Below are 27,840 nucleotides of genomic sequence, written 5' to 3' on the forward strand. Positions count from 1 at the left end.
TAGGGAGATCTTTATCTATTGCCGTATCTTCGTTAGCAACCGTTTGATACCCCCCTGGAATCAAGATGACCGCTTACTTTGACATCCAGGCTCTAGCTTACCAACATCAGTCATGTCGTCGTCGAAGTCTCAAATTTACATCGACGTCTCCAAGCTGCCCCAAGGAGATGACGCTGGGTTCTCTCCCACTGCAACTCGTCCATCGACGGCGGAGATAGAAGCGCGCTCTGAATATGCGGGGCAAAAGAGAAGCGACGATATCACTTTCCTCCCCGAACTTCGGATGGTGGTCAAGTACAGCAGAAAAGTATCCATAGCCGAGGGCCAAACGTTATGGGCGATGAAGGAGTACCTGCCAGGAGCCGTGCCCGTGCCAGGGATCTACGGTTGGCATCGCGATGAAGATAATGTCGTGATTTTGTATATGGAGCTCGTCGATGGCGTTACATTGGAGGAATGCTGGCAGATGATTGAGATGGAGGAGGGGAAGGCTATTTGTGAGCAGCTTAAGGGGATCTTCACAAGAGCAACTTCATTGTTTCTCGCGAGAAACCAATTCGAATCAAAGCTATCGCCGATTGGGAACAAGCCGGATGGTTCCCATCGTATTGGGAGTATTGCAAAGCCAGAAACACAATTGGGTTCTGCAAAAGTAAAAAATTGGAGGATAAAGATGTCGATAAGGATGGGAAGGTAGATTTATACCTCACATCTTACCCTCGGGTGCAGAATATTGGGACATTTGGGCTAGAACAGTGCACAGTCTTGGGTACTAGAAAAAATTCCAAAGATCCGATTTTTGATAAAGTTACATGCTATTTAGGTAGACCCCGCAGAATGAGTTTCCGCGAACTCACGCCGATGAAGGCTCTTTAACAAGACGGTCTATCCCGAACCAAAACAAATGACAAAAAAAAAAAAAAGCCGTGGCTCCAGGGTGACCGGCCTCCATCGCCGAACTGTTGTCCATAGATCCAATTTCCACCATAGAGAAGGATTGGCGACGAATGAACCAAGGCAGTCTACGCCTGTCGATTGCTTCTCAAGAACGTCACCACAGACTCGTCCATAATTCCATCTTCCACACACGCGACCGCAAGCAAGTAAAGCCAAGCTTGACAACTTGGCTTCCAGAAAAGAAGGAAACCCGATCAAAGTCAGCAAGAGTTCTTTGTAGAAAGGAGAAGTTCTTCCATATTAAGAGAAATAACTTTTCGAAGGATGAATACTTACGCCGGTTTCCGGACGTCCTGGGCGCGGAAGCCCCGGTTGTCCGAGCTCTTTCGCTGTGACTTTGTCGAGATCGACGTTATCCATGAGGAGTTCGGAGAGTACGGAGAGTTCGTTTTCCCGATGTCCGCTTCTTTAATATTTTGGGAGAACCCGGTGATGGGACTACCCCCGACATGGAGCACCCGTCTTGGGCCCAAATCATTCCCATTTCGTACAGGTGTCTCGGGGAGGTAGAACTGCCAATGGTCGAAGCGACCAGGATGACTATACTTGTCATGATCGTTGGAGTAGTGTACCAGCGCGTATACAGATTGACACTTAAATTGTTACTTGATTTCTAAAATGCATAACAGCGAATACATATATTTAACCGACCAAAAACATAAGTCTACAAAAAGTCATAAGCAATACGAGAAACAAGACCGTAAAGGACTTTAGACCATGCAGAAAATAAAGCTGCAAAGGACCTTAGGAGATAAGACTGCGAAGGACCTTAAGTTTATACGGAGATGAGACTACAAAGGACCTTAATTAAGGCCTCCATACTCGTAAATCGAAATAACATCCGCCATCCATCCAACCTCCTCCAACCAGTCCGCTGCCTCGTCCGTCTTCCATTTTAGAAAACCAAGAAATCACTGCTCGGCCTTCTATAGCTTCTAACCCTTCCAACTTTTTGCTAAATAATTCCTATAGCACTTCACTTATAGGTCGCTAATCTTCCACCCATACCCAAGCATCATCGGACGTTTTTGGAGGAAACCATTTACCATCCCATCCCCTCACTCTTCTAATTTTGGACTAAAATGGTTGGAAATCAAGTGTTATTGGTATAGATTATTCCAAGTATTCCAATTTTAGTTTACTTATCTCTAATAAAGAAACCAATTTTTTTCTTAAAATTAGCTTATATTTCATTTCCTATTTGACTGGAGTATAGCATCACTTGAAAAACTTTAGTATGACTCTTGCGGCTTGGGTAGACTTTCACGACTAGCTACATCAGCAGGGGTGTTGTTTTTGTGGTATCCAAGAACCTGCAAATAACGAATGGCACAGGCTGTTCGTACAATATTCCACTAGAATTTGAAGAGCGGCAAGGCCCGGATGGATGCTATGGGGTTAACAGCAGGCGGCGACAAAGTTTCTGATCTAAAGGTTTTAGATCCATGGGAACGAGGTACCCATCGTCCTATATTTTATGTGTGGATTCTTCCTTTTGAAGCAGCTGGGGAATTTTATTTTATGTCATCTCACCTACCAATTGTCCTTTTTGACTTTTTACTTTTGGTAATTTTTGGTAAAATTTTTTATTTATTTTTCAGGGCATTTCATTGGCGATGGTGATGGCGATGTTTAACGCTTTTTTTTTAAATCTTTTATCTGACATTTTTTGTTCTGCTGAAACAGCATTTCAGAAACAATTTGGATCTTTATTTAGTCGGGCGACATGGCGTATGATATCTTCTTTTTCTTCTCGATTTCCGGATTTTAATTCTTTGACGGCTACTTAGGTATTCGATCTTTTTGATTTCCTTTTTGGTAATTTAACGATCGAAAGACTATCCGTTTGCTTCCGATGGAGTTTGCTGCTTTTTATGGTTGACTTGCGCGCACGGTTTGACTTGCTCGCAGTCGTAAAATATAGTATACACGCGACCCTAAGATGGCTGGTATTGATATTCACCACCATCCAAAATCGTTGAGGATTTTAATTTGAAGCTACCGGCGTGGATCATGAATAGCTATAGACGAGGTGACGTTTTTATAACATGAAGTTGGTGGTCTTGATTTTATCTACTCGAATACTCTAGTCGTTGGATCATGGATGTCTCCGTTCAAATTTATGCCTGGGGTAGGAGGCCTAAGCTGTAGCTACCCGGTTAACCAAGTAGTCAGCTGTGGAGTTCCAGCCGCGGGCGATAGTTAACCAGGTCGAACGGCGGGCCGTGAGGTTTAAATTTACCTACGGCCACACTCTTTGCCAGTTCACAAACCGGGTTAACCATCTAAGCACTCGAGTAAATGATTGCTCAAGTATCTGGCATTGGCGAGTAGTTAGTTATGTACCTACCCAAGTTCGCGGGGGGCTGATCAATCGAGTTCTTTTGAATTTTTATGAATTATATTACACGGGAGCTAGATCGGGACCGTTTGGGGGTGATGGATGTTGGCGAAGTTGGGTCGGAATGTATAATTGGAGTTGGATGCATTTTATACCTGTGGCCAAGAGGCTGGCTGGGTGTTGAGTTGGCTCGGTGGAATTCAAGGATCTGTGATATCTTCAGAAAAAATTACCGTTGCGAGCATAAGTGTGCTGTAGCTCTTTGATTTTGTTTTACTTTTTTTTTTTTTTTTTTTTTGAAATAAAGGGACGATATATAAAAATTTTTTCTTTAATTTGTATGTTTTGTGGATCGTGTTAGATATCGAAGCTTCGAAGTAGTCATGCATGCCGGGCTTCGAAGATGGTAGATTGGCGAATATTCGGATCGTCCTGTCCGGTCTTGTTGGTACCGAGTCTTGCCTTGTTATCAGATATTCTCGTGACCTTGGAGTGACCTTTTGTTTGGGGGGGGGATTTAAGGAGGAAATATATTCATGGTTCGATCGATGGCTTTGTATTTTTTATAGTTCACGGGCTCGAGATGAAGTAGATTGATATACGATGGAGGAGTACAAACGTCGGTAGGTTATCTCAAGAGGATTCGAGCTTGTCTCGTAGTGGCGGTCAAAATCTTGCAACTGGTTTGGTGTGGTGGGGATTTTTATGTCCGCCTGGAAGGTAAAGTCCGACCTGGGAAGGCGGTAGAAAACACTTCGGTCGGTGGTTTCTCACAGAAGTTCACCAAACCAGGCCGGACCAACCGACGAGATCAGATCGGACCAAAATGGAACGGGGAACCATGAGCCCAAAAGTCAAGGGCTCGTGGGTCAGGATGGCGCCTCGATCTGAAGATACAGCAGGTTGAGTGTCAAATCTGATGAGCTGTTCGGTTCAGCCTCAGCCAAGGTCTGGCGTGGCCAGAGACCGGAACCGAAGATGCCTCCTTCGCAACCTATGACGGCCCTCGTGCGGGGAAAAACTTTTTAGAATGTTGCCCTGCGTTGTTAGTCGCCGGGTTAGCGTTAAGAGAGGGAAACAGCGAGGGCTTTTCGCAAAGGGCCGGTGCGGGGGAAAAGTAGCGGCTTCAGAAAAAGTCAGCGGATGGATTTGTGACTGGTGGGATTTTTTTGACTTTTTGTGAACCCGGTTGAATGGTGTTCGAGGGAATGGAAAAGGGCTTGCACGAGACAGGTGGACGACGGGTAGGTTTCAAAGGTTCATCTTTGTATGGATTCGAAAACATAGGTTCCGAGATTCGATTCTGCGGATCTAGGATTTGAAGGGAAGGGCTTCGTCATCTTTATCAAGCAGAGTATAATCTAATCTTTGCATAGGTTGAATTCTTCTCTTCTTTATCTCCTCAACCAAGCCAACTGAATCAAAGCTATCGATCATCCAGATAATTAAATGCGAAGAGTGAAGTCACAATGTTTCATATCCTATCGATGTATCGACGGTTCCCAAGCAAAAACGGTCGGGCTAGCAGAATCGAAATCGCCTTTCTAGGACTCCTCTTATTATTGCTTGTCCGCCTGGGTTTACACACTCTCCGCTTTGCCAATCGGTCTGGGATCGATGGTTGGTTGGCCTTCCCTTGCTTCGGAAATCAGAAATCGATCTGGTTGGGCAGGCAGGCAGGCAGGCAAGAACAGAAAAAGGGCTGCACCTGGGTGTGAAGTAAAGAAGTGCAATTGCGCAATGCGCTGTTGGATTGCCTCAGGCAGCTCGAGATCACGATTACGAACCGAGCCCTAACTCGATAAAACAGAATCAAAGCAGGCACACATCCTCGTCTTGATCCTCAACTCGGCTCCAGCTAGTTAAGAGGTAGCCAGCCCAGCTAAGACCTGGAGAAGAGGAAAGGGAAAAAAAGTCGAGATGAGAAGTAACGGATGCATGTGAGGGAAGCTAATGTTGCATCAGAGTGAATTCGGTGGTGTGGGCTGTTTTGTTTTTCTGTTGGATCTGGAACGGAAGACGGTTTTCGTGGTTGTTCGGGTGGGGTAGGAACTGAGTGACAGAAAGGTGCACGTGTGGAAGGGCACAACTGGCCTTATCCATCCGGTCGCAGATAGCGCTCTTCTCTGATCACCAAGGTGTATTTCTGATTGATTCTGAGAATAGAAACACCGTTCAGAATCAACCGTGCCATGTCAATTGTAAATGTAAATATCATACGCCGTAGGTATTGTATTTGGTGTTCATGTCTACGGTTTGGATAAAAATATATATATATATATATATATATAAAGGTGCATGTATTAATATTGAAAATGGGTAGTGCCGAAGTGATATCGACGGCAAGCAAGAACACGAAGTCTCAGAAGAAGCTGCTGCATGCGAGAGAACAAGAAGATCAATGGATCTCGACTGGCCAGAATTCATTCTCAACTGGGGCCATCCCAGCGGGGCCGTGTTCAAGCCCTTTGTTTTGAAACGAGCGGACAGCAAGTCAGGTCGGTCGGCCAGATTCAAGAACACAGCAGCAGCAGCAGCGGAGCTAGGCTTGCAGTAACTAGCAGGATCAGCAAGCAAGCAGAGGCAAGCAAGCAAAGCAAAGCAGTACAGCACCACTTCGTAGCGCAGAGTTTTCGCGGGGGATTTAGGACTGGACTAGGAAGGGTTTCTTCCCCCTCCTCCTGTCCCTTCAACAAGCTATAAATACCACAGTGGCATGCCACCCGCCCGCTGTTTTTTTTTTTCTTTTCCGTCTTTCTAGACGCTTTCATTCTTTGATTCTGCCGTAGTAGACATACATACATACATTACAGACTTATCGTCTATCGTTATCATTGTTTACATATTATTATCTGTGTACCAGATATACTATCTGTCTGTCTATCGAATCTGTTTTAATTGAAGGTGTGTATTTTTTTCTTCTGTCTTGTCATGATGGCCGTTTGATCTGGCAAATCTCGTTCACTTCGTTCAGCCCAGCCCCAGCATTTTTCGTTTTGAAATTTTTTATTTTATTTTTTTATTTTTTGTTGTTTATGTTTGGGTAGCCAACCTGCGGCAGGATGGATGGAACAGGGCATGGCATGGTTGGTATCAGCAGGCCGGGCAGGCAGAATGGGTGTTGCTTGCCCTTCTGTTGTGAAAACCAAAGCGAGCCTAACCAGACCGGACCAAACTGGACCTGAGCCTGGGCCTGAGCCTGAACCGATTTGATCTGGGCCGACCGCATTTCCTTCTTTAATTGAGACCGTCCCCCTTCCGCTGCATTCCCTTCTCTTCCTCTTCTCTTCACTCCCCTCCCTCCCTCCCAAACACCAAAACAACAACACGCCACCTTCCCTCCCTCGTCGACCTGACCTGACCCGACCGACCTGACCCGACTTGAGTTTGACCTGACCTGACCTGGAACAGGCTCCTCTGCAAGGCCGCACCAACCAACCATCATCATCATTACTACCATCATCGACATCACCTTTCCTTACCTTGCTGAAAAATAGTAAGCTCTGAATCGCTCTTGCTTGATGTCTCTTTACTTCGTTCTAATGATGTTTTTTTAGGTCACGAAACCATGGCCAGGTCTAAGGATAAGCCCGCTCCGGCCCCGGCTGCGCCTGTTGTCAACAGTCAAGATGTCATTCAAAAGTATCAGCAAGTGAGTGTCCTCATCCTTCTCATTCCTTCCATCCTTCTTTCGTTTGTTGCTTCTGCCGCTGTAACAAACTTACCGTCTCGCCTAATCACACCACCATGTCTCATCGCAACACAATCGTCCTTCGCGTCATGTCTCCGGACGTCGACGACTATGTCGCGGGAAAAGAATTTGGGCTAATGACCGAAAAGCTATGCGTCAGCCTTGATAGTCTCGCCAATGCTGCTCATGTCGCTTCATACGCTGCGGGCCAGTACATGCAAGCAAACTTTCCGGATTTCAAGCCTGGCGATCAGACCTTTTTCGGTGGTACCTTGGCTCGTGCCGGTGCCGTCGCCGCTGCCGTCGCCCGTACCGCTTCTCTAGTTCCCGAAGCTGAGGAAGAAGCCGCCGAAGAGGGTAACGCTTCCAAGCGCCGCAAGCGTACCAAGACAACCACTCCCAAGGACCCGAATGCGCCGAAAAAACCATTGACAGCATACTTTGCTTTTGCTAAAGCTGCTCGGCAGGATGTCGTCCAGGAGCTTCCCAGCGCCAGCAACAAGGAGATCACCGAGGAATTGGCTGCCAGGTGGGCTACCATGAAGGATACCGGCGAACAAGTATGTCCTCCTTCCCCTTTTTACATATCGTGGAATCTTATATTAATATCTATTTTGCAGCAACCCTTCCGTGACCAGTACGTCATCGAGATGCAGAAATACAACAAGCTTCTCGCTGCCTATAAGGCCAAACTCAGCGGCCAACCCGCTCCCGAGGAAGTCCCCGAAGAGGCCGAACCGGAAGAAGAAGAGGAAGAAGAGCCAGCTCCTCCTCCGAAGCCTGTTACTCCCAAGGCGACCAAAGGCCGCAAGGAGAAAGGTGAATCGAGTAAAAAGAAGACCAAGGAAAAGGCTACTCCTAAGGAGAAGAGCTCGCGCAAGCGCTCGACCAAGGAGGTCACTCCTCCTCCCTCGGCTGGAGAAGAAGAGCAACAGCAAGCCGCGCCGGCTACCAAGTCGCCTAGAAAGCGAAAGAGAAAGGCTGCCGATTGAAGCGATGGGTTGATGGATCGTCTGCTTTCGGACCTTTTGGAGTAAGTTTTTCTTCTCTATTTTGTCTGGGAATCCAGACTGACTTTTTTCTATCTAGCCCTTTACTTTGACGTGGTCTTTTTTCTTCCACTCGGCCTGGCGTAGCTTGTTTTGTGCTCCGGCGAACCTCGTCCTTTTTCTTTTTATCACTCGAGGCTATATTCACCTCTACCATTGTGTACTAAACCCATCCGCCTCTTTTGATTTAGAAGACCGGGTACAAGAATTTCCACTCACCTCACTGGAAACCTTTTTTGAACCATAAGTTGGGGGTTTACCATCGAGCAGAGTCTTGGGATATTTTTTACCATCGAAACGGTTTCTCTAAAATCTTTTCCCTTTTTATTACTATTATTACTACTTACTATTCCATGGCAGATTCATGAATGAACAAAAAACATCGTAAAATTTTTATGTCTGGTTCCTCTTTTTTTTTCCCTCTTGATTTCCTTCGTGGTTTTTCTTTTCGACTAGTTGGAAATGCGGTGTTCTTTTCATTTTTTATGGGTGGGATTTTGTGATCAAAAACTTGTTCTCTCTGTGTTGTTAATGGTCGTTTCTTCACCGCGACGATTTGTCGTCTAGTTGGTTAACTTGGCTATTGTGAGCAAATTAAAGCTTTAGCATTGATCTATATATAACCTTTGCCCCCTCTGGAGCTTCTCGTTCTCGAAGATACTGGTATATATTTAGTAGGGATCGTATCTTTGGTTAGAAGCCATCTTGATGAATACCCTACCTACACCGTGATTAGGATGGTATCCATACCATCGATATGGTTTGTTGTCATTTTTTGGTCGGGTTGGAAGATGGTTGGTTGAGTTGGGCTTTGGTGGTTCTGCGGTCGAGGGTGGTTTGACTTGGGGGTACGAGGGCTACCGAGCTACTTGGCTAGGTGGGTTTCCACGGTCTGGGTGTGGCCCCATGCTATAAGCCCCATGCACCGGTTGGCTACGGAGGCCGATAAGCCTGGAAGCTAAGTCCGGGGTTGCGGGGATCGGATCAGCTTGTCGATGCCTTCACGAAGGATTGCATATTGTAATTACATGTTATAGCTGCCTCCGTGGGTCTATAACTATAGAATACGGGTGCTTTTTTTGTTTTCCACATCGCGGATGATATCCCTGGGGAGTCGAATGCGGATGGTAAATCTCGAGGTTCGAGTTTGGGGAGCGATATCGAATCTACACGTTGGCTACATGAGATACTTCATGGCTTCACTGCGGTACTGGATGTATGCATGCTGGCCGTCGAATTCGAGGATCCCAGGGAAGCTCTACTTCAGGCTTGAAGCATGAAGGCCTGGTATCCTTCCAGCCCTAGCCTGCGGTGGGAGAAACCGGTGTTTCATGCCTCTATCCACGGGTGGTGGCCGTAGTTCAAGCTTTCCGCATAGAATACTTACCTACCGAACTTCGGTAGCCTCCTAGGGCGTTTACGCTCACTCGCGTGTTCTAAAAACAGTTACTCCTGGAATGTTCGGTTTCTATTTTTCTTTCTTCCCCGGCTCCCGCTTTGTTTTTTATTACAGACCGCTGCACTGTAGAGCTTGATCCGTGAGAAGTTTGGAGCTATGGAGTTCTGGATTTGATGTCGTTACATAATTCGATCGATGGGACAGCTGGCAAGAATGTGATTTTGATGTAAGGACACTGGATTACTCTAGGCTAGGCCGGGCCAGGTCGAGTGCTCTCAGGACTCGGAAAAAAAACACCACGTCCTGATCTCAGGCAGGGAGTACCTTTTATATCTGAAAATATCAGTTTGGAGTGAAAAGTACCTCGAATACGTAGAAAGACTCTTTGTCGTCACCCATTGTCATGTAAAACACCGACCCCGAAAGTATAAACTCGAAAAGTTCTATATCCCGATCCCCAGTTCCGGAAAGGGAACCGTTGGACGTTTTTTTCGAACGTGGTGTCTCTACGGTTGCACAAACAGGACGAACCCCCGCGCCAGAAATTGAACTTTAAGATAGGTAACGGACGACATGAAAATGACTCTCCGGTTGGGAAATAATCAGGAAGCTGCAGTTGCGGTCTCGTACCGTACCTAGCTTGATTTTCTTAAACGGCAAAGTTAGCTACGAGCCAGCTAGCTGGGGGAGATAAGGCCCGTTCGTCTTGCATATGGGGTGCATTGGTGGGTTATATATTAACTCTTGTCTTGTCTTTTGCTACTATCTTTTTGCCCTCGAATTCTTTTTTCTAGGCTTTTAGAAATCTGATCGTTTCCTTTTACCCGAACGTACTGTGTAGTCTGGTTGTGTTTTTTTCTTCTCTTTCTCTCTTCCCCTCTTTTTTTCTTCTTACCTCTTTCTGAGTTATCTCGAGGGGACGGAATACCGACTTTTTCTTGTTCTTCTTTTTCAATTGATATCTCTTCGAAGGAAAGAATAGCTACGACATTGTTGCGAACGCCATTTTTCTTTGCGCCAAATCGGAGTTTTTTTTCGTGGTTTTTACATAATAATTCTCTGGGTTGGGTTGCGAATTCGTTTCGGCTCATCATCACACTTCCGAGGGACCGTATTGTTACGTACGAAAAACCAGGGGCATCTTCGGTTGGGCTTCTGGAACCGCTGCTGGATCGAGTCGAACGACACAACTGCCCGATTGATCGAACGGAACTCATCAATTTGTATAAATTTTCATAAGATTTGCGATGCATTTGAGTCCGCGAGAGGTATTTTCTCCTTTTTGCCTGCTAAATTTGATTTCATCCGATGAAGTTTTTCTTTTGGGATTTTGGATTTACTTGGCTTGAAAGCTTGTCTTTTTGGGTTTATTGGTGTGGTATTTCAAGATCAACGCGGATGTTGGTTTGGTTTATGGCATTTGGGTTTCTTTTTGATATAGTATGGGATGCTAATTATTTTATTTTATAATTTCATGACAGATTGATAAGCTCCTCATAGCCCAGGTCGGGCAACTCGCTCAGCGAAGGCTGGCGAGGGGGGTTAAGCTTAATCATGTTGAGGCATTGGTATGTCGTATTCCTCTTCTATCCATCAGCTCTGTATTGTACTGACGGATATGTATTCCATCGTAGGGTTTGATAGCGTATAACCTCCATGAGGTAAGCTCCCTTCCCTCTCTTGAAAATTTACATACGTAGAAATGTATACTAACCAAATAGTTAATCCGCGACGGCACCCACTCGGTCGCCGACCTGATGGACATCGGCAAAAAGATGCTGGGCCGTCGCCACGTCCTCCCATCCGTCGTCTCCTCCCTCCACGAAATCCAAGTAGAAGGTACCTTCAAAGATGGTACTTATCTAGTAACTGTTCATCATCCGATCTCTTCCGAACATGGAGATTTGAAAATGGCGCTTTATGGAAGTTTTCTGCCGGTGCCGGATGATAGTGTTTTTGGACCGGTGGTTGAGGAGGAGGTATATGAGTACGAACGGCAGCCGGGGGCGGTGGTGGCGGTTAAGGGGGTTGTGACGTTGAACGGGGGGAGGAAGAGGGTAGGGGTTAGGGTTACTAATAAAGGGGATAGGCCGGTGCAGGTTCGTATTCCTATTCTTTCTACGGTTCTTGGTTCTGGGATATGATGGTTTTTGATGAAATATGGCTGATGGTGGTGGATTAGATCGGATCACACTACCACTTCATAGAAACCAACCCCCAGCTCTCATTCGACCGTCTCCAAACCTACGGTTTCCGTCTCGACATCCCCGCCGGAACCGCCGTCCGTTTCGAACCAGGTGACACCAAAACGGTCACTCTGGTAGAAATCAGCGGTAACAAGGTAATTCGTGGTGGTAACAACATCGCTTCCGGAAAAGTGGGAAGTTTAAATCCAGAACTCATCCTCGAAAGACTTGCCAAGGGAGGGTTTGAACATGCCCCCGCTCCGGTTTTGGATATAAGTAATCTTTCCGTAGCGGGTATGGAAAGAGAAGCTTATGCGGCGATGTTTGGACCTACTACCGGTGATTTGGTTAGATTGGGTGATACGGAGTTATGGGTAAAAGTCGAAAAGGACTACACCGTCTACGGCGACGAATGTAAATTCGGTGGTGGAAAAACGCTACGAGAAGGAATGGGACAAGCCAGCGGCCGGGGAGACGACGAATGTCTTGACCTCGTAGTTACAAACGCATTGATCGTTGATAGTACGGGGATATACAAAGCCGATATCGGGGTCAAAGATGGGGTTATTGTCGGAGTTGGAAAAGCGGGGAATCCGGATGTTATGGAGGGGGTTGATGCGGGACTCGTGGTGGGGAGTAATACTGATGTCATTGCTGGTGAAGGGAAGATCGTGACGGCCGGTGGGTTGGATTCGCATATTCATTTTATTTGTCCGCAGCAGATTAATGAGAGTTTGGCGGCGGGGATTACGACTTTTATCGGGGGTGGTACGGGGCCGAGGTATGCTACACACTTTCCCTACTCTTTACACTTTGTGATGAACTGACAGGGGTTTTTTTTTTTAGCACTGGAACGAATGCTACGACTTGTACGCCGAGTAAAACGTATATTAGGGATATGCTCCAGGCGTTGGATACTTATCCTATCAACGTCGGTGTCACGGGTAAAGGTAACGATAGTGATCCTAAGGGTCTGAGAGACCAATGCGAAGCCGGGGTTATTGGCTTGAAGTTACATGAGGATTGGGGTACCACTCCGGCGGCCATTGATACTTGTCTTTCGTACGTATCCCTCTTTCTCAATATTTGTGAGTTCGGAAAGCTAATTTTTATTTTATCGGTAACACAGGGTCTGCGACGAGTATGACGTCCAATGCTTGATTCATACCGATACACTAAATGAATCTGGATTTGTGGAGTCTACTATCGAAGCATTCAAGGGGCGGACTATACATACCTACCATACCGAAGGTGCAGGTGGTGGTCATGCGCCGGATATTATTTCTGTGGTTGAGCATCCTAATGTTTTGCCGTCGAGTACCAATCCTACACGGCCTTATACTAAGAATACGCTGGATGAGCATCTCGGTCAGTACCACTTTCCTAACCTCCCTTTAACTCTGGAGGGAATAGTTCGCTGAGGTATTTATTTTTGGGATTATAGATATGCTGATGGTCTGCCACCACCTCTCCAAAAACATCCCCGAAGACGTAGCCTTCGCCGAATCCCGTATCCGCGCCGAAACAATAGCAGCCGAAGACGTCCTCCACGACACTGGCGCGATCTCCATGATGTCATCAGACTCCCAAGCCATGGGTCGTTGTGGAGAAGTCATCCTACGAACCTGGAAAACCGCCTCGAAGAATAAACTCCAACGCGGCTACCTCTCCGAAGACTCGGGTTCCGGAGCGGATAACTTTAGAGTTAAAAGATATATATCGAAATACACCATCAACCCCGCGATAGCGCATGGTATGTCCCATCTAATAGGTTCTATAGAAGTGGGGAAACTGGCGGATTTGGTACTCTGGACGCCCGGGAATTTCGGGGCGAAACCGGAGTTGGTGGTCAAAAGTGGGTTTATCGCGTACAGCCAGATGGGGGATGCGAATGCTAGTATTCCTTCCGTGCAGCCGTTTTACGGGAGGGAGATGTTTGGGGCTAGGGTGCCGGGGAAGAAGGTTATCTGGGTTAGTCAGAAGAGCTTGGAGAATGGAAGTGTGGAGGGGTATGGGTTGAAGAGTAGGGTTGAGGGGGTGAAGAAGTGTAGGGGGATTGGGAAGGGGGATATGAGGTTTAATGATAGCATGCCGAAGATGAGGGTTGATCCGGAGAGTTATGTGAGCTATTCCTTTCCTTTAAAAGAGAACGAGAGAGATGTTTGGAATGGTTGCTAATCATGATATTTTTGGAATAGGTTGTGGAGGCGGATGGGGTCAAGTGCACGGCTGAACCGTCGGCGGAGTTGCCGTTGACGCAGGGATATTTCTTGTTCTGAGTTATAGGCTCCTATTTGGCGAAGAGCTTTTGGGTAGCAGTAATGATTTTGGATGATATCTTTAAGTTTGTGAATATAAATTTGAAATATAGGTTCACTATTAGTTTTCTATTGAGCTTTTGAATAAACGTACGATTTGAGTAATTGTTTGATTTGTATAGTTCGGTGCATCGAATCCGAAGCTGCTTAAGTAATAGTGACGCTACTTTTCCGTTTATAGTCCTTGGAACAAGTCGTTTTAAAGTGAATCTGAGAATGGATTGCATTGGTGTTACGAGACAGGATTTTATTTTCAAAGGTATGGGATTTGTTTGAATCAGCTTTTTTAAATTTAAAATCGGATGCGAGGAGTTCGTCAGACTGAATTGTATTCGTTGTCAAAGTTTGACTCGGACCTGTACTTACCGTGCGTTGGTTGCAAGATCTTGGCTCGAACTGCCGTTTGGACATGGTCGGTCTCTAGTCTTGTGGGTCTTTCGATCCCAGTTGACGTCGAACGTCTCGGTTTCACTACAAATATTCGGCTGGATACTTAGTCTAGATACCGGCGGTAGCACGCGACCCGGAACTATGTCGGACGAAGGAATAGTGCAATTGCGCGCGTTAACGGAGCCGCTGGTCGCATGTATGATTTGTGGGGCGAGGATTGTGGTTGCAAAACTTGGGATCGCGACCATGGGCGCCCCGGCATGGATGAGGGACGTGCGATTTTGTGAGTTCCTCTCCCCTCTTTTTTTACTTTCTAAAAAAACAAAAATTTGTAGATTGTATTTATTAGAGGAAAATTACATGTGCTTTTTCAAAAAAAAAAGAAAAGGTTTTGGCTAATATGTTAAATGGGGAAAAATTTCCCCGGAGATCTAAGGAGAGGATATAGTGACCTTTGATGTTAACGAAGATACCCCGCCGTTCGTACCGGATGATGAGGGATGTGTGATCAATACACCCTACGGCACCCTGGATATAGAACCGGAAGTTTATAACGCCGAAGCCGAAAGGTTTGTTCGTACTGGCGCGAAAATATGTCCTATACTCCGAGGCTTCGAAGATGAAGTTTATGATGGGAAATGTTATGCCATGCATGAAAAATGTTGGTTTGACTTTGAAAAAGTCGCCGAGAGGGTGTACGGAACCCCCCAAGGGGAGATGGATAGTGAAAAACTAAAGATTCTCGTTGGAATATTTGAAAGCGGGAGGGTCGTGAAACAAGGGGATTATAGGTTGGGTTTTCCTCATGGCTATGGGAATGAAGTGGAGATTGAGAGGTATTGGGATCAGATACGAATTCATGGGGTTCGAGCGTTAGGACCGGTTTCTTTGTTAGATCATCATAGGTTTTTGGAAAAGCAGCCTTTGAATGATTTTTGGAGGTTTGGGAGGCCATTTAAGGGGCCTGATAGGCGGGTTCTCCAGAATACGTTGTATTCTATCGATGTGTTAAGGAAGGAGCTCGAGAGAGCTGGGATGGAGGATACGACGGTGGCATTACGGGAGGATGGATATTGGGTCCCGGCGATTACTGGGTTACCGGTGGAGATTATGATAAGAATATTGGAGTTTGTAGGAGGTGATGGGATTATTAAATTTGGAATTATTGAGGATGCAAAGGGGAGGGTTAGAGTTCCCGAAGGGGTTTGGGAGAGGGAGTTTAGGGTTAGAGGAGAGGCTGGATGGGCAGATGGAGATGGGTATTGGAAGGCGAGGGATGATCTATCGTGGTTCGAAAGGTTTGTGAGTGTTAGAGCGAGGATAAAGCTGGATGAGACGAAGATTGAGTCTTTGAGGAATTGGAAGAGGATTTTTAGGGTCTGTGAGGAGATTTTGGATGTTATTTTTGATGCATGCAATGGAAGGGTGGAGGGGGTTGAAGAGGGGGAGTCTGGTGTTCGGAACAGGGGGTTTAAAGTTGTGGTTCCGAAGAGTAGAGGCGGGGTAGAGAAGTATTTGAAACTTGGGAGTTTAAAAGCTACGGGGGTTATGGTGTCTTATACTGGGTCCGGGAAGATGAAGTTTGTGAGTGGGATGAGGTTTTTGCCGGGAGGGGAGGGGATTGGGATTGTGAATTTGGAGGATGAGGTTTATTGTGAATTGTTTAGTAAGGTGCCTGGGGGTACGGTGGTTTTGAGGGCAAGGTTTGGGGAATTTGGGGTTACGAATATTATGACTACGAATGGGGAGGAGGAGTGCTTGAAGGTTGATGGGGATTTGAATGAGAGAGAGGGTGTTAGTGAAGTGAAATTCATTGCGGGACCGGATGGGGTGGATATTGGTGGGGTTAGTGTTTCTATCGATCCTTACAAGATCACGGCTTTGGGGATCGATTGCAAAGCTTTTGTTTCGTGATCTTGTAAATTTTATATCCTTGTCCCTAGGACTTATCTTAGTCTCGAGGCTTCGTTTTGTATAAATATAAGATTCGAGTCCGTGATATTGAGTTTGTTGCATTTTGTGCGTTGTCGAGTTACGTGATACAGGTAAAGCCTTGGCCGGGTTTTTATCCCAGTCGCCCGAGCATTCCTTTGCTTTCAAATCCAAATTTCAAATCACGAACAGACTGCCATTGACCTTCCAATCCACCGCCAAAATGTTCGCCCGTTCAGCGTTCACCACTGCCACGCGCAGTGCCTTCTGCTCTTTCGTCCCTACTGCGTCTCGACAGGTATGTACCCCTCCATTGTGCCCCTCCATCGGCTCTTATGGTTTGTGCCATGCGAAATCGGCCCGAAACGCTGACGTCATTTTTTGTTTTTATGTAGAGCACCCGTAGGTTTGCATCCGAGGCTGGCAAACCACAGAAGGGGACGCAGTTTTTGCAACCAAGGAACTTTGTTTATGTAGCCGGTGGTGCTGTTGCGGCTGCTTTTGGATTGTATTGGATTAAGGGACAGCCGAGTTATTTGATCGAGCCGGTTAAGCCGGCTATCCCGACTTTGACTGGGGATGATTGGGTTGATTTGAAGGTGGGGGTTGATGTTGATATAAATTTTGGGAGGAGAGCTAAATGGTGGTATCTATAGTTGATCAAGTCTGAGCCTTACAACCACAATGTAAGTTTCGTTATTTTTTGGTTATATATTGGTGGGTTGATGCTGATTAAATAAAACAGACCAAGAAGCTCATCTTCGAACTGCCATCTGATGACCATACTAGCGGCCTCAAGACTGCCTGTACGTCTTCGTATCAATTTGATTAATCGTGAACTATACTGACTTGTTCGCCGCATAGCTGCCATCTTGACAAAGTTCACCCCTGAGGGTGGAAAACCAGTCATCCGCCCCTACACCCCCATCTCCGATGAAGATGCACGAGGCTACATGACCCTTCTCGTCAAACACTACGAGAAGGGACCCATGTCCACCCACTTGACAGAGTTGGTCCCCGAGCAACGCGTGTTGTTCAAGGGACCCATTCCAAAGTATCCATGGGAAGCTAACAAGCATAACCACATTGCATTGATCGCTGGTGGTACCGGTATCACTCCCATGTGGCAGCTTATCCGTGCTATCTTCAAGAACAAGGAGGATAAGACTAAGATTACGTTGGTCTTTGGAAATATTGCCGAGGAAGATATTCTGTTGAGACAGGAGCTGGCCAAGTTGGAGAATGAGTATCCGCAGAGGTTTAAGGCGTTCTATACGCTTGATAACCCACCAAAGTGAGTTGCTTTGTCTATACATGTTTCGGGGTATTTCCAGGGATCTCGAATGCTAATAAAAGTTATAGGGAGTTTGTTGGAAACAAGGGATTCATTACTAAGGAACTGCTCAAGCAGGTCCTTCCGGAGCCTAAGGAGGAGAACATCAAGGTCTTCGTCTGTGGCCCTCCCGGCCTGATGAAGTCCATCAGTGGACCCAAGAAGAGCCCAAAGGACCAGGGCGAACTGGTTGGGATTCTTAAGGAGTTGGGATACACCCCTGAGCAAGTTTACAAGTTTTAGACAGATACACTAGACTTCAATGCGGATGTACTTTTAGACGGGCTAGCCGCAATATAAAGATATACAATACCTATTCCTTAAAGGTCGAAGGATCAAATTTGTATAACAGAGTATCACGTGACAATGTTTCGATGTGTTGGTGTGTTGCCAGGCCTGACACATCGGCGACTCAGGCCATCTCTCAGCGTGTTGATGTCGTTGCTCCTCCGCAAAACACCAAAAACACCATCCGCCGACATCACCATCGCCGAGAACCGCACCGAAACCACCGGAATCACCGAGCTTCAACGTCGACCGCGATTACTGAAGCTGTATCTACCGGGTATGACTGCAATAGCGCCTCCTTTCAACCTGATTTGTACGGCGACATAGCTCTCTCCTGCAGACTGCCCATTCCGTAGAAGCCCTGCGCTCGCAACTATACCTTCCTGGCAAGATCCAACATCCCACCGCCGTCGTCGCGCCTTAACCAGTCGCGCCGATAATAACTTCCCGTTCCACCCAGGAAAACTGCTTCATTCCTTTTGCCCCTTGACCTTTCCTTACCCTTTATCCCACATTTACTTTCCTCGGCACGAGCACGCGCTCAAGAAGTGGCCTGCCATGCCACCCCAGGCCGGCAAGGGCAAAGGCAAATCTCGAGGTGGCGGCAGCTCAAGTACTTCTAATCGCGGTCGTAGTCGCAGCCGTAACACGACTCCAGCCTCGATGAATGATCACAGCTCTTCCGTGTCTGAGCAGCAGCTCGCAGCCGATAGAAAGGAGGACGCGGATCCGGCGACATATGCGAATGTCTTCCAGCAGTTCTTGGTTTCTGCGGATTCGTATACCAGCAGTGCACAACCGTCGCAGTTCGTACCGGCGATATCGTCTCTGGATCAGCTGTTGAGGGACTTGACGGATTTGAGGGAGCAGGCGGATAAAAGGAAGTCGAATGTGGATAGGAAGATTATGAAGTTGGAGTTGAAGTTGGAGAAGGTTGCGAGGGAGGAGGAGGAGAAGGTATGGGAATATATTTTCCTTGTTCGGAATTGCGTGTGTGAAGGATGGTATGCTGATGGATTGATTGTTAGAAGAATGAAGGTGTCAAGTTTGAGAAGGAGGATAAAAAGAAGAAGAAGGATAGGGCGATGAGTTCGGAGAGTAACCATCACCGTCCTCATGCATTGGGCGCCCACAGTACGACCTCGCAAAATCCTTCTACTGCGCACATTAAGGGTTTGTTTCCCCCCTCGTAAACCCGCTCGCTCTTCTGCCTCCAAACCCTCAATTACTAAAATAAATATGTGAACAGAGGAGGCAGATGAAGGCCGAGCTACAAATACTAAGAAACGGAAAGCATCCGCCTCACTTGAAGTTGACGAGATGGATGAACAACCAGCAAAATCACCTAAGAGAGAAGCTGCTGAAGATGATCAACCAGGTTCTGAAGACGATGAGCAACCTCCTCCGATGGCTACTCTTCTTATTGCCGAGGAACTATCCAATGACCCCGCTGATTATGAAATCGGAACTGTCTACCCAGAGACGACGGTTGACGAGAAGCGAAAGATATTCTCTGTTGCCCAGTATCCTATGATAGATATCTCGGACTTGATACCCGGAGATCCACCGGACGAGGATTTTAGTAGAGCCAAGCCGAACTCCCAGATTGCTATGAATACGTTTGCTTCATATATTGAGCCTTACTTTAGGCTCTATACGGAAGAGGATTTGGCATTTCTGAGAGAGAGGGTACGTTATCGGTTGCCTGCCGCCTTCTTTGGACGGGTTGCTAACTTAGATTGTAGGGTGATAGGATTAGTCCGTATCTTATCCCGGCCCTTGGACGGCCATATAAGGATGTGTGGTCCGAGGAGGACGGGACGCCATACGAGCCTACGTCGACAGGTCAAGAACACATTGCTCTCGGCAAGCCAGACGACCTCAGAGATGAAATCCTGGCGAAGAACACGATTTCTCTGGGGCCCTTGCTTTCTCGAGTTATGTCAGGCCTTGTCGTTGAGGACCTCGACGAGCCTACTGTCGCAGGCGGCGCAGGTCTCGTTAATGGAGCATCTGGTGGCCTAGATGTGATCATGGAGAACGCAGAGTCTACTTCAGGGATGAATGGTTTGACGAACGGCGCCGGTGGAGATGAACCAAGAGGTGCAACTCTCCGCCCTGTCGCCGCTACATCACTCAATTTACCCGAGGGTATTGTTTCATCTAAGGACTGGAAGATATCCGCCAACAGACCAGAGTTCTCGTCACTAGAAGAGCGTATCAGGCAGGAGATGATTTATATGGGAATGGTGGGCCCATCTGACACCTTCCATTTCGCAGACAAGCAAGATGACGAGGTTTCAGCACGTCTCCGAGAGCTTCAAGCTGAGCTGCGGACTGTTTCGATTCGAAACGGGGCTCGCAAAACGCGACTTGCGGAGCTACTCGGAGAGCAACTTGCTTATCAGGAATATGCGACTATCCTCGATGACTTGGATAAGCAAGTTGATCAGGCGTATTTGAAACGAACTCGAGGGATGAAAGCTAAAAAGAAGAAGCCCTTTGCGCATCACAATGCCAATGCGGCACAAACTGCGCGCCCTGGTATTGGAGATATGGCGAAGACTTTGATGGAACGGCGAAGGAAATGGAAGGATACTGTTGGACCCGTCTTCGATAAGGACGTTACCCGGATCCCCGATAAAACGATATTTGATGAAGATATCATGAAGGGACTGGAGGCGAAGGAGGCTGCTGGAGAGAGTATGGAAGACGACTAGATGTCGGAATCTCAACGGATCCATGTAGAATCTCAGATGGCGAATTGGTTCGACAACTGGGTTAGGAAGAAACGTGAACGGGTGAATCATCTTGAGGACGCAGCCAGCGGCTCTGGAGCCGTGGTTGATCCAGACGAGACGATTGAGGACATACAGTATGATTCGGATTTTGGTTCAGATGCTACCATTCCTGATCCTAATTTTTTGGATGGATATTTGAGTGAAGACGATGACCTTGGAGCCTATGGTCAATTAGATCTGATGCTGAAAAGAGAAGATATTTCGACACGACGACCTTGTTGATCTAACCTCCTCTAACGCATCATACTTTTTTCTTATATTTACAGCCAAGCCTACAACCTTTTTTTCTCCTCTGACATTATGTCCTGAATGAAACGATGTAGCCCTCGTTAGGTATCTTCCTGCTTAATTCTCTTCCTTTGTCCTTCTTCTCCCTCTCCTTTTCTTTTTTTTTAAAAATTTTTTTAAAAATATATTTTACTCAACTTCGTTCTAACGTTTTATGCGCATGCGACGTTGTTACAATTGACTATCGGCGACGACCAGGAAACGGCGTTATCGGTGTGCATGTTTTTAATCTTGTTCAAGTAACCTTTTTATTCTTTTTCCCAACAGACTCTCCCTCTCTTTAATGCATTTTAAATATCCTCCCTTCTTTCTTCACAGCGAGCCTCAAGACCAGTTTCACGGCATAGATATGCTGTGGATTAAATGTATGCAATGTAAATAAGATTAATATTGTGCCCTAGACTAGCCGCGAATCCAGCCCTAGCTATAGACACAGATGTAGCCAGAAAAGAAACAAAATCATTTTGAGGATGGGTGAGTGTGATGAATTTGGTTTGTAGATAGAAGCTAAGCGGTATGTATCATAGCTTTTTATATACTACAAAGTAACCTTGCGCTCTCCCTCCCTTTCACTTCCCCTTGTTAGCAGGGAATACATCTAGATAACTAGGTAGGTATATCTACGTAACTTAAGCTAGCTGCTGGTATAAAGCCTACCCAGGATGCAGAACTAAACTACCACAGCCATGTGCTAAGTAAATGTATACCTTTGATAGTTTTTACCGTGGGTGCGGAAGGGTAGAATATACTCCAGGGTATACGGGTAACGTTAGCATTAATTTGGCCGCCGTCGTAGTGATATTTGTGTAACCTAATATAATACGGCGTCAACCAAATACGGGGCGGGGCGGGAGAGGGGTTTATAGCTTATATAGGTATCACTAAGCTGGGCTGTTGTAGCGTTGCTGGTTGAAACAAAGCTAATAAAGTGTTCGGTTCGTCTGGCGGGGGCATTAATGCTTTTAGCTAGAGTAGCTTCGATTTTAGGCCAGAAATTTGGATAGTAAGGGAGACTTGAGCTTGGGGTCGATGTTTGATCTTTGGATCCATGGAGTCCGTTATATAGATGTGGCGATACATAAAGAAAAAGCCTGGTCGCTCGATTATCTTTGAAGATATAACGTATAGCTCTTGATTTGAAATTTATAATACAATCCGAGCACGGGAGAAAAACAGCGGGGGTGATGGTGATACAATTGCAAGGGTTGTATGTATGTATACAAAAAGATCCGGTAGCGCAAGCTAGAGGCTATAGGTCGCAGGTTTGAATAGGCATCGTCGACGTGGCGAAATATACACTTAGTGGTTTGTGTACCTATATCGCTAAGCATCATTATATCACAAACTGCATGCATAATGTTACAGGATACTTAAATTAATGCTGACGTATACGAGGGCGGGCTTACAAGGGAAAGCACTCGTCTCGATGTCTCATGGAACCGTGAACTTGATCTGCAGTATTGTACTGTATTAAGAATAAAAAAGGAAACCCGTGTTGAAAGCTTGAGTGCTGGCCGCATATGTCCCCTCATTCGAATTACAAGAATGATACATTCGAAAAGTGATGAAAACTGATTATAAGAAGTCTCGAAATCAACATTCGCTCTCCACAACACGGGAGATCGAAAGTCAGAGACGAAGAAAGATGGGAGCGGAAAAAGAACAATCATCTTTTGGGCAGAAACAAAGGAGAGGCGTGCGGCGGATGGAAAACCCTTGCAAAGTGAGAAAAATAAAGAAAAAGAAGAATAGAAGAAGTACGAACAAGTAGGCTAATAGAGACAATACATGCACGTTGTTGTGAATAAGGAGGTAGAAGCAACATGAAAAGCCGCAAGCAAGAAAATTCGAAGCCCAAAATCATCACGCCAGAAACGCCACAGTCCGCCTAAGGAATGAAAGTCGTTGCGAAAAAATAGAAATTACAAAAGAGAAAAATGGGTTTTGAGAAAAGTCTCCATATATCTATCCCGAAAATATCCTTGAAGAAGTTTGTGTGCAGCTTGCATAAGTTGGATAATCCCCATCACTAATGCCACTTAAGCACTTTTAAGTTTTCTTGTCATCGAAGACACTAACACTACCACGTTTCTCCTTCATGACTTGGATGAGCAAGCCGCTCACAGCCTCCATGACCTGGTTGAGATTACCTTCTAGAGCCTTGTGCTTGTCTTCGAGAGCAGCTATTCTTTCCGAGTCAGCAGGATTGTTAGCAGCATTGTTGTTGGTGGCCTTGCGTTGTTGCGCTTCCATCTTCTCAATGCGTGCCTCAATCTTATCAAGGCGAAGCCTAGTCTCCGTGGTAAGAACGGCAACAGGTGGTGTCGGGGCTGAAACGGAATTACGAGTTGCACGACGGGTAGATGTGGCGATGACGGGGGCGGGAGTTGGGTTCTCTAGCATTTGGAAACGTGCATTGATGTCGCTGTCGAGCGTAGAGAGTTTCTCTTCCAACTTAGCGAAACGCTGTTCAAGCTCAGCTTCATCATTTGAACGCTTTTCTTGTTCATTGATAAGTTCGAGTCGTTGTGCGATTTCAGTATTAATGACATCCATGCGTTTAGCTAGGTTGTTGTCGCGTTCCGTCATCTTGGCGCTCACCAAGTCTTTGACGTCTTCGGTCAACTTTGACTTGAGTTTCTCCCACTCCTCCTGAGTGTTGATGACATTTCCAGCGGAGCCTAATTTAGCCTCCAACTTATCGAAACGCTCCTTGTTTTCTTTGGATAAGTTCCTAACCCTGCGGTAGTCTTCATGAAAATCTCTGGTAAAACCATCGAAGACTTCTTTGGCAGCCTTCTCGACGATAGAGGCATTGTCGGCTTGAGACTGCTTGGATTCGGCGAGGTCTTGTCGGAGGGACTCCAAGCCACGCTTAAGGTACTGCAGACGCTTGTAAACAAGTTCATCCATCATGCTAGCGTCGCAGTCATCATCCTGCTCGGATTCCAGGTCGATAGTCGAGGATGGGGTTGCGGGCCTTTGGGTGGCCTCAGCATATGCCCTGATGTCCATAAGCCTGGCTGCTGATGAAGGGGTAGCGAGGCTAGCTGGAGTGGTGGTAGTGTCCATGCGATGATGAACAGGAATTGGGGTTGGAGTTGCCGTGCCGGTGGCAACTGGAGCAACTGGGGCTGGGGCAATGGGAGCCGGAGCAATAGGTGCTGGGGTTGAAACCGAGCTGGCCGCCGGAACGATGGATCTATTGATATTAATCGGAGTAAATCCAGTCTGTGGCGTTGCATCAGGTTTCATCATGGGAGCCACTGGTGCGGGAGCGGTGAGAGCCTTGCGAGCACTGTGATGGGCTTCCTTATCATCTACCATGTCAGGTGGCATGACGAGCGTGAGGCTCTCACGGTTAGGCGAAGAGGTACGCTTCCTCTTGATGCGAATGGGGTGCGCCGGGGAATCTGTGCTGCGCTTGAGGCTGTTCTCCTCGTTGGCCGTGCCGGCGAACTCTGGAGTGCCCCCAGTTGGCCGCTGAGGGCCAGGAGTGTTCGTCGGGGAGTCAGTGTCCATCATCATGACACCCTGACCAGGTACTTCAGTAGGATTGACGTGTGACCACTTGATGGGAGTGACTCTCTTGCCGAGAGTCGGGCCGGGTTTGTACTTCTCAAGTCCGCCCCTTTCGACATTGAGAATGGCATCTCTGATGTCGGCGGTGGTGATGGCCTTCAATCGGCTCTGAAGGCCCTTGGTTCCGTAGCCAGTCTCCTGAAGCTTTGTGATCAGGTTGTTGGCCAATTGGCGAGTAGACTCGTCATCTTCTCGCCAGCCACCAAGGTCCTCGATGGTTCGGACCTGGTGAGACTCGAGATGAAACAACCAGTTCGGGCGACGATACTTGGTTAGTGATTCATTCTGCTCGCTGTACAACCTGTAGATGGTTGCTCGCCAGATCTCAGAGATGGGAACTTTCCCGGCACCACTAGAAAGCCATTGGGAGGTAGCCGACTGGTACAAAGGATCAGTCTGTGATAGCTGGTGCTGAGACTGCTGAGACTGTGCAGCAAGTGTCTGAGCGTGAGATGCCAGTAATTGCTGTTGGAGGGTATGTTCATCGATGAGAGCTTGACCGGCAGCTGGAGTCTCCGGATCTCCACCAGCTCCAACAAACGGAGAGAGGCGCTCACGGGACTCCTGGCTCCCGTTGCCATTGTTAGAAGAAGAAGCCATACCTGAAGCTGCAGAAGCTGAATGAACGGGACAACTATCTAGCTCTGCTGTTGATGAAGGGAAGGCTGGTTTTGATTCTGAAAGTGAGGTCGATGGACGAGGCTTGGGAGTTAGTTGAGAGGTTTGAGGAGTTGGAGTAGAGGAAGAAGTTTTTTCAGGCTGAGTTTGAGCTGAGGAAGAAGAAGGGACAGTGTTTATATCCCTTTGACTGCTGGGTTCACCAGGCCGTGCGGCATCATTCCGATTCTTCCAAAGATGGAACACTTTCTCTGACAGTTCTAGGAACTGATGCATAAGACTAGCAGAAACGCCGACGAGAGTGCCAGCGCAGTTGATGTAGATGTTCTTTACACCGCTGTTAAACTATAGTTATCGGCGGGCGGAATAATTACAGAGTATCAGCATCAGGACTGTATTAATTAAGGAAGTATCCAATGCATGCAAGGGCCAATTTATGGGTCTGGATTTGGATGGAAGACAATATTAAAAGGTATCACGTGGATTGGATAGTTGTTAGAATTTACTTCTTTCTTCCTTTCTTTCTCTTGTTGTTTTGCACGAAAGACGAGTACGAAATAGATGCAAAAGCGAATGCATAAAGTGGGTGTATGCATAAGATATAAAGTATGGCAAGAAAGGGAGGGAAGGCGATTATGATATAAAGATAATTGGTAGTGAAAATAAGTATGAAAATGACTTACAGCATTATCAAGACTCCCCATCAAAGCCTCCACTTGGTCTCCAATTTCCATACTCCCATTCGCCAGAACCGGATCTACCGCTTTGGGGTAATTCGTAATTCTCTTGATAAGTGGCCAAAAGACTTCCCGCCGGCTCTCTTCGCTGACAGAAAATGGATCCGGGCCAGGGACAACAATGTTGGTAAAAATAAGTATGGCATCGGAAACTGCAAAGGGGAAGTAGAAAGATATAGTATCTGGTTGATCGTGGGGGAGACTATCGCGCCCACCGGGGCCAAGGAAGACTCGGGCTTCCGAGGGGGTGGCCATGGTCATGTGGGGATCACAGGTCAGAAAAAAAAGAAAAAAAAAGGATGGATATAGTATACGGGACTACAAATCGTAGGGATGAGGGTATACAAGACGAGAAAAACGTGGCGAAGGAGATCTCACTTAGTTAAACATGTCCGTGGTTTTCGCTGGAAATGAAAGAAAACAAGCGATCGAGTTGGAAGGAAAGTAAAAAAAGAAGAGGGAAAAAGAGTAAAATGAAAATGTAGGCGGAGCGAGATAAAAGTAAATAAGTAAAATTAGTCGCACAGGATAAAAGTAAAAGCAAATGTTAAGAAGGGCAAAAGCGACTAAAGTTGGGTAAGTAAGTATGTAAGCAAGCAAGTCAAGTGTACTTAAGTAGGTAAAGTAAAATAGCAAGTTTTAAATTTTTCTTGGGGGGATGCCGACCAACACAGCACGGGAATACAAGGCGGGTAAACAGGCTAGACGGCCAGACAGGGAAATGGAGAGGGATAACTAGAGGATAGTAACTAGAGGGGATCGAGAGAATGAAAAAAGGCGAAAGCGGAGGGAAAAGAAGAAAAAGGGCGGAAAAAGGGAAGAGGAAGAAGGTTATCGGTGTTTCAGGGTTAGTATTAGTATTGGTTAGAGAGAGAAAGGACACAGTTAGATAGGTTGAGCAGCTAATTGTGGTGTCGTAATAGACACCTTCAGGTTCATTCCCAAGCTTAGCGTCAGACTTTTCGAGAGTTTCTAATTGTTCTGGGTTGGCTGGGTTTCCTGTGTTGGGATGCTTCAAGCGAGCAGGCGCAAAGGCCGGTTTATGCAATGCATGGAAGACAGTCAGATGTAAATGATGTAAGGAAAGTAAGTAACGAACCTGTGGTAATTACCGTGCGGGTCAGCCAGTCTATATAGGTCTGTAAGTAAGCCTGCTAGGTAAGTATAAGTAATCGTCGGCGTCAAGTCGAATATATATAGCAGTACGTAGTTTAAGTCCTCAAGTGGGTATTGGAATGAAATTAAAAGTAGAGAATGGATCGAAAGGAAGGGATTTAGGTTTTAAGCAAGGAAGGGGGCAGCCCACCGCTCAATAGATACTAGTTTACGACCAAGTAAAATTTCCTTTGATTTGAGGCCTGTGTCAGGTCAGCTAATTAATTAGTCGACTGACGTTCTTTCGTACCAGATTTGCAAAACAAGCAAGGGCTAATGACAGTTTAAAAAGGCCACAGGCGCACCTCTGGCCCACTTAAGTACTTAGCCAGCCGCATCAAAGACTTGGCGCGCTGTAGAATGGAGATGTGCCTACTATGTATCTGTAGTATGTATGCATATGCATACTCTAGTATGTAGGTACTTAGGTAATGTATGTCCACCAAACTATCTACAGTCCGGTGTGGCACACTTTCAAGTTTGTTGGAAAATACGATATAATACGTAGAACTACCGATTCTACCAACAAGTCAGATTGCGAAGACCCTTGACAAGATTTCAAACCTGAAATGATGTATAGGTATCTACCCGTATCTAAGCCTAAGTATGCAAGAGCCCCTGATCAAAAGTCGTGACTTTTCCCGTTCCAGTTTGCTTAGTTCCGAGTGTGCTGGCGCGCGTTGTCTCTCAAAAAAGCAACGATATTGGCGTTTCCAAAATAGGAAAAAAAAAAAAAAAAAAAAAGTCTGGCGAGCATTTTTTAGTGTCGCACAAG

At 46.5% G+C, this 27,840-nt stretch overlaps 7 protein-coding genes across 7 annotated transcripts; 6 read left to right on the top strand and 1 right to left on the bottom strand.

The window, feature by feature from the left end:
• Nucleotides 1-112: 112 nt before the first annotated feature.
• DFL_005168 (uncharacterized protein) lies at nucleotides 113-697 on the top strand (the record flags this gene model as incomplete). The annotated part of the gene is made up of 1 exon (XM_067634387.1): nucleotides 113-697. One exon carries the CDS (start codon nucleotides 113-115, stop codon nucleotides 695-697), a length of 585 nt encoding a protein of 194 aa, XP_067492461.1.
• Nucleotides 698-6,360: 5,663 nt separating this feature from the next.
• Nucleotides 6,361-7,981, top strand: DFL_005169 (uncharacterized protein; the record flags this gene model as incomplete). The annotated part of the gene is made up of 5 exons (XM_067634388.1): nucleotides 6,361-6,384; nucleotides 6,710-6,794; nucleotides 6,856-6,950; nucleotides 7,139-7,549; nucleotides 7,610-7,981. The coding sequence occupies 5 exons, from the start codon at nucleotides 6,361-6,363 to the stop codon at nucleotides 7,979-7,981; spliced, it is 987 nt and encodes a 328-aa protein (XP_067492462.1).
• Nucleotides 7,982-10,684: 2,703 nt separating this feature from the next.
• On the top strand, nucleotides 10,685-13,902 carry DFL_005170 (uncharacterized protein; the record flags this gene model as incomplete). The annotated part of the gene is made up of 9 exons (XM_067634390.1): nucleotides 10,685-10,705; nucleotides 10,919-11,005; nucleotides 11,072-11,098; nucleotides 11,159-11,536; nucleotides 11,620-12,404; nucleotides 12,470-12,685; nucleotides 12,753-12,991; nucleotides 13,068-13,744; nucleotides 13,822-13,902. 9 exons carry the CDS (start codon nucleotides 10,685-10,687, stop codon nucleotides 13,900-13,902), a joined length of 2,511 nt encoding a protein of 836 aa, XP_067492463.1.
• A 675-nt stretch (nucleotides 13,903-14,577) lies between these two features.
• DFL_005171 (uncharacterized protein) lies at nucleotides 14,578-16,245 on the top strand (the record flags this gene model as incomplete). Its single annotated transcript, XM_067634391.1, has 2 exons — nucleotides 14,578-14,614; nucleotides 14,780-16,245. The coding sequence occupies 2 exons, from the start codon at nucleotides 14,578-14,580 to the stop codon at nucleotides 16,243-16,245; spliced, it is 1,503 nt and encodes a 500-aa protein (XP_067492464.1).
• A 241-nt stretch (nucleotides 16,246-16,486) lies between these two features.
• On the top strand, nucleotides 16,487-17,839 carry DFL_005172 (uncharacterized protein; the record flags this gene model as incomplete). Its single annotated transcript, XM_067634392.1, has 6 exons — nucleotides 16,487-16,561; nucleotides 16,659-16,862; nucleotides 16,920-16,949; nucleotides 17,009-17,069; nucleotides 17,128-17,557; nucleotides 17,626-17,839. 6 exons carry the CDS (start codon nucleotides 16,487-16,489, stop codon nucleotides 17,837-17,839), a joined length of 1,014 nt encoding a protein of 337 aa, XP_067492465.1.
• Nucleotides 17,840-18,442: 603 nt separating this feature from the next.
• DFL_005173 (uncharacterized protein) lies at nucleotides 18,443-20,907 on the top strand (the record flags this gene model as incomplete). Its single annotated transcript, XM_067634393.1, has 5 exons — nucleotides 18,443-18,841; nucleotides 18,913-19,057; nucleotides 19,134-19,573; nucleotides 19,630-20,587; nucleotides 20,633-20,907. The coding sequence occupies 5 exons, from the start codon at nucleotides 18,443-18,445 to the stop codon at nucleotides 20,905-20,907; spliced, it is 2,217 nt and encodes a 738-aa protein (XP_067492466.1).
• A 2,115-nt stretch (nucleotides 20,908-23,022) lies between these two features.
• Nucleotides 23,023-26,165, bottom strand: DFL_005174 (uncharacterized protein; the record flags this gene model as incomplete). Its single annotated transcript, XM_067634394.1, has 2 exons — nucleotides 23,023-25,518; nucleotides 25,857-26,165. 2 exons carry the CDS (start codon nucleotides 26,163-26,165, stop codon nucleotides 23,023-23,025), a joined length of 2,805 nt encoding a protein of 934 aa, XP_067492467.1.
• Nucleotides 26,166-27,840: the final 1,675 nt, after the last annotated feature.

This window comes from Arthrobotrys flagrans (genome assembly GCF_004000055.1).
Source record: "Arthrobotrys flagrans strain CBS H-5679 chromosome Unknown unitig_0, whole genome shotgun sequence".
Lineage (NCBI taxonomy): Eukaryota > Fungi > Ascomycota > Orbiliomycetes > Orbiliales > Orbiliaceae > Arthrobotrys > Arthrobotrys flagrans.